General features: G+C 28.3%; 1 protein-coding gene across 1 annotated transcript; it reads right to left on the minus strand.

The window, feature by feature from the left end:
• On the minus strand, positions 2,061-4,963 carry LOC107637425 (isoleucine N-monooxygenase 2-like). Its single transcript, XM_016340842.2, has 3 exons — positions 4,284-4,963; positions 3,410-3,764; positions 2,061-2,784 (listed from the first exon to the last, which is right to left on the minus strand). Exons 1-3 carry the CDS (start codon positions 4,883-4,885, stop codon positions 2,125-2,127), a joined length of 1,617 nt encoding a protein of 538 aa, XP_016196328.1. The 5' UTR covers positions 4,886-4,963; the 3' UTR covers positions 2,061-2,124.

Raw genomic sequence — 6,483 nt, forward strand, 5'->3', positions numbered from 1 at the left:
ATAACAAACAAATATATATTGAGCTGTCTTGGTGCACAATTATTGCATGTGGTGTATGTCCGTGGTCAGGTTTGTAAAGGAAAAAGATACCTGAAGAAATATAGGCATACAATAGTGATGTTTTAGTTTAAGTGATTTGGTATTAATTAATTATTAGTCCAACAAAATCAAAATATACTTCTATGTTTAATGAGTCTTCATAAAAGAAATTTAGCATCAACAAACAAACAAAAAAACTCTTAAACCAATAAATTAATTTATTTTTGTGAAATACGTTTCGGATTTTTTATTTATTTATTTGTGTCAATTGACTCAATTCTGTTTTGTCCAAATAAATAAGTGATGTTTGGGTGAAAAAATTTTCATCGATATTGGATTCTAATAAAATTACACAAATGATGGAGAAGAATTCCGTTAATTGTCAAAATAAGTGGATCATGGCAGAAGTGGCCAAAATAATTTAACTTTGATGAAGTTGTTGGTGTATATATAATGATAAACAGATTTAAAATTTAGGATTTAGAAATATAATATTAAGATTTTTTTATCGGAGATAAATTACGTAAAATATAAAAAAAAAAAAAACCATGATGCAAAAGTATATTTAATATGAATTTTTCACCCCCAACAAATTGTCATCATCCATAATTTTATATTATACCATTGTTAATCACATCTCCATACTACACCATTATTTAAACCATTTAAGAAATTATTAGTGGGGAGAAGTTGTTTGGCTTGGCACAATAATAATGATCGAAATAATATTTTAGTCATCCAAAAACCACACCGTTTTAAATACCGAAAGATTGAATGAATATATATATTTAAAATAAAAATTCATGTTAAACGCCTTAATCATGTAAGAGTAAAAACCCTTATCCACTTAAGTCTTTAAATATTAATGAGAAGTACTTTTGTAGGAACAAATAAAGTAATAAGATTACATGATTTGAAAATAGGTTTAATTATTCTAAAAATTTCTATATTTTCACAAAATATTCAATTAGATACTTAGTACTAACAAATGTCCCTGAAAAATTGAATATTTTAAAATATTTGTTATTATGTTTGACATAGAAAGATTTTAAATATTTTTAGAATATTTTTTTTTTAAATTATAAGGACGAAATTATAGGACCACAACTACTTATTAGTACAAATATATTTTAAAAAATTTGGTACATTTGGTATGAAGGCCTTTCGTAAACTGAAGTATACATAGGTTTTTTTATTATTAAAAATTTAAGGAGTTAATTTTATGTAAAGTTGATAGTTGAAGGACTAAATTATCATCTAATAAGAGCTATTAGCTGTTAATTTTATATGAAATTACCCGTACTTAAATTTCTATCTTTTTTTTTTTATTATATATGTAGGAAGAGGTTTTCTTTATTTTGACAGTAAATGAATGCTTTGGATTTTCTTTATTTATTTTGTTTATCTCACTAATAAAGACTATTTCGACGTTAATTTCTACTTTATCATTTTGTTTATTTTTTAAATTTAAAAACAGCAATGAACTTACAATACTAACGTGAAAGATAATTAATAGATCAAATAAAATTAAGCACTGAACTATTCTTGGATCGGAGCAACTGAAAATTTCTTAAAGATTAAAGTATATAATCTTTAAATATTAAAGCACTAAAATAAAAATATTTCAAGAATTAACTGTTTCATAAAAAATTACATACCGTTAAAATAGAAACTATAATTTATCACCTATTTTGAGAGCACATGATTTCACCCCCTAAAACTAGTTTAACACATGTTTTATATATTATTACTGTCTTAATTACTTAATCAAATATTTATATCAATAATATTAAAAAAACAAAAAATAGCCCAAACTTATTTTATTTAATATTTATTAATTTTAATAATAATTAATAAATATTAAATAAGACAAAATCTAATTTATTTTTGGCTAATTTTTTTGATAAAAACTCAGGTGAAGTCGACTTCACATAAAGTTGATACTTGAAAGTCGTTAGATGAAAATTTGGTCAAATTAGTCAAATCATTTAATGGCTCTCAAGTATCAACTTCACGTCAAGTCAACTGCAACTAAGTTTCCACCAATTTTTTTTATTACCAATCGAACATTTCTATAATAATAGCTTAAGTAGAAATTCCATAAGCCTCCGCCGGCAACCGCGGCATTGCAAATGCCATGAGTGGCTTTGCTTTTATGGTACTTCCTTCTGTTTCGGAGAGGTCAATGGTTTTTTCATTGGGTGGCACACTCCAATTGAAGCCATGCAACATCCTAGCAAATAACATAACTGTCATGGTAGAACCAAGATTGATTCCGGGACATGCACGTCTTCCGGTGCCAAACGTAATCAACTTCAAACTCGGCTCATTTAAATTCAAATTCTTAAACCCATCAATATTATTATTATCTTTTTCTAAATGGCGTTCGGGTTTAAACTTCAAGGGTTCTTCCCATATTCTTAGATTTTGTCCGATTCCTTGCCGTCTTAGAACAATGTGGCTACCTTTTGGAATGAAGTATGTGTTGTCGGCAATAAATGTGTCTTCCATGGAAACATGGGTAGCGTTGATATCATCAATGGGGTGAAGGCGAAACACTTCTCTTGCACATACTTTTATGTAATTGAGTTTTGGAATGTCTGATTCTTGAACTTGTCTTTCCTTGCCAACCACCGTATCTAATTCCTCCACCGCCTTTCGGAGCGTCTCCGGCCGATTTAGCATCTCGGCAAGTCTCCATTCAAAGGCATTCGATGGATTGTCCACGGTTGCAATCATCATATCCTGAACATAAATTTTTATTTATTGAGTAATCTAAAAAGCGAAAACTCGGTGCAGTCAATTTTATGTGAAATTGATAGTTGAAAAATTTAGTCAAATCTGTTAAATTATTTAACAACTTTTAACTACGTAAAATTGACTGTATCTAAATTTTTTCACCAAAAAATCAAATTGAAGATTCATGTGTATGCATGTATATGATTGAATAATGGATGTCTCTCCCTAATTTTATTTGAAAACTCAACATTATTTGAAAAAAAAAAGTTGAATATGTATATGCAATTCTTTTTATATAAAATTAATAGTTAAAAATTATTAAATTATTTAATATATTTAATTAAATTATTATCTAATAATTTTTAACAGTACATCAATTATATACGCATGAAAGTTAAATTTGATATTTGGTGAAAATCAGAACTCTTGTTTTACTTATGAACTGAAAAAGACCTTCATATACTCATCATTTCACTCAATATGTAATTTTTTAAAACATTTTCTCTTAATTCCACCTTGATTATATATCAACCTTTAATAATGTTCATTAAAAATGTGTAACTTATGCACTGAAAGTTAAAAATACAATATAATATATAAAGATATATAGTAGAGTATCAAGTGTTATTACCATAATTTGAGACTTAATTTCATCAAGAGTCAAAAGTGGATTATCATTTGCATCTTTCAAGGAGATTAGAACATCAAGCAAGTCCTCTTCACATGTTCTTTTACCATTCTTCCATTGCTGAACCCTATCTTCAATTAAGGGATCATGATACTTCAATATCAACTTAGTGGCCATCTTCAAGTTCTTCTTATGACCATCCAAGTCAAGCTCTCTCAAGCATGCAACATAATCAGAGATAGAGAATGCAAAGAGGTATCTCAAAACAGTGAAGATTGCATCAATATGTTCCACCTCCTCAAATCCGGGTCCTCCATCTTCCCTTCCTTTACCAAAGTGCCTTGCATTGAAGACCAACCTGTTGGAATAATAATAATAATAATACAATTCATCAATGTATGTCAAGAATAAATTAAAAAAAAATTCTCAAAATATTAAGCTCTTTATTATTAAGGTCTCATGTTTAAATTTCCTAGAGGATAAAAATATAAAAACATTAAAGATAAAATATTACAAATAAAAAAGTTATATTTCTATTTGTATCTACTGCATTTCTCATAATATTTTAGTTAACCAAAAAATTGAACAACTTTTTTTTTTCTAGAACAAATAATATTTTGTCTGTTTCTGTATTTGTCTATTTTTTAAATTATTTTTTGTCTTCTAGTATATTTCTATGTCATCATGAAATTTAATCATATCACATAATCGACATGTACATTAATACACATATGGTTTAACTAATTTTTAATTAATAAATAATTTATAATATAAAATTTAATAAAAATAAATTGTTATTAACTAAAAAATAGTCAATTTTCTAGTTGAACTTAAAAAAGAAAAGAAAAGTTTTTTTTTTTTTGAATTGATATCCCACCTTCTAATAATGTTGCCACAATAATGTCGTGCCACAATCCTCGCATCCACAAGACCGCCACCATTCTTGTTGCATTGATTGTAAACATAGAGAACGATGTTGTCGGCTTCCTCCACCCTCTTGTCTTGTAGCCATTGGAGTCTTCTTGGAGACACCAATTCATTGGCCATAACTCTCTTCATTTTCTTCCATTGTTCTCCATAGGGCACTACTATTGTACTCAAGTACCCACCTGAGACATGTTCACTAGACCAATTCGTAGGCCTCGACGCGAAAATTGAATCTTGTTTTGTCAATAATTCGCGAGCGATTTCAGGACTAGTGATGGGAATAACATGAATGTTACCTAGACGAATGCACGCGATTTCGGTGTTTAGATCACTCATGATCTTATGTATCCATCTAGATGCTGATTTGTTTGCTACCATTTCAGGTAGGTTACCAATTATAGGCCATGGTTTTGGTCCCGGAGGAAGTAATGTAGTTTGTTTGCGTTTTGAAGTTATTTGGTGTTTGAGGAATTTGAGAAATGGGGTGATGAATCCAACAAGTAAGAGAAGGAGATAACAAAATCGTAGAGAGCTAATAAGAGAAGATTCCATGGCTTGGAAGTGAAGTAAATTGATGAAGCTCAATTTTAGGTTTAAGCTAAGATGTGTATGTGATTATTATTATTAGGGTTTAGTTTGATGTGTTGAATTGTTTAGTGTAGTTGTCTTTCTTTATTTATAGATGTAAGATATATGTGATATCATGGGGATGGAAATGACACGTTTGCATGGCACGATGATTTGGCTAGAGTAAATTAAAACATGAACAAGTTTGCATGCAATTAACATGTGAGTGATTGATAACACGTGAGATTATCTACAATAACACGTTTTCACTCTTTGGACTTCACTAACCTTTAAAATTTTCTACTTTCCAATATATATAAGGGGTGTTTTCGATGCGGTTTGGATTGGTTTTGAGTCAAAAATTCATCCGATCCGAATATTAATTTTACTTGCGGTGCGGTTTGGATTGAATTGGATTTGCGGTTTTATAAATTAAAAAAACTAAATATATATAACAAGTCTCAACGTCAAATTTTAAATAATCAACAATGACATAACAAGCCTCAACAATATCTTTAAAAGCCAACAATAACATAACAATAGAAATAAAATTATAGATTAGTTAAAATAAATAAATAAATAACATTTTGAACATAAAATATTTATTAAATAACAATAACACATGAATAATATAAAAATGTATAAACAATTGAACATGTTATAAGTATAATTGTAAATATAATAATAAAATAATAATATTATAGTACATTGTGCGGTTTGGATTGGATTGGATTGGTTATGAAAATTAGATCCGAAATTCGATCCGATCCAGCGGTTTGCAAAAAATAGAATCCAATCAAATCCGAATTAGTGCAGTTTTAATCGATTTTCGATTTAAATTGGAATAGATGAACGGTTTAATTTAAATCGGTTTAAATTTGAACACCCCTATATTATATATATATATATAATTTCCACACGTATCAACGTTTTTCTTTTATCTTTATGCTGATTTATTTACACGTATCAAGCACATAATAATTGACTAAACGTATATACACGCGAAATGGGCTAACAACTTCGGACTAATTAATTAATCTTTAATTTTTTTTACAAAAATATTTATTAGTAACAAAAAAGATTAACAAACAATAATTAAATGTTAGATGTAATTGTTGATATATTCTGGAGCATATGTTAGGATAGTGGTTTACCTTTGTGGTTTTGCCCTAAATGCTGTGTATTTGTCTGTGTGTGTGTGTGTTTGCTTGGTTTAATTTTAAGGGGAGCTCAATTTGCTATAATTCTACATATGCCCTTGTAACAACAATATTTTTTATTATCTAACTATACTAATAAATACCATTAAGCCCCTTTGAGTTTAATTAGTTTAGTGTCAATATATTAGGCTGCATTTGTTTACAGAGACAGAACATTGAGATAGAGATATAGAGACGCAAAATTGTGTTTGATAGAAGAGACATAGATAGAAATAATGTGTCTAGAGACACTGAATTAGTGTATTTTGTGTCCATCCTAGCAGGAAGGACACAGAGACACTAACAAGTGACACAACTTATTTTTTATTTTTTTTCATTATTTTTGTTAATTTTTTATAATTATATTTTTTATTATTATATTTT

The sequence above is a fragment of the Arachis ipaensis genome, chromosome B04 (genome assembly GCF_000816755.2).
Source record: "Arachis ipaensis cultivar K30076 chromosome B04, Araip1.1, whole genome shotgun sequence".
Classification (NCBI taxonomy): domain Eukaryota; kingdom Viridiplantae; phylum Streptophyta; class Magnoliopsida; order Fabales; family Fabaceae; genus Arachis; species Arachis ipaensis.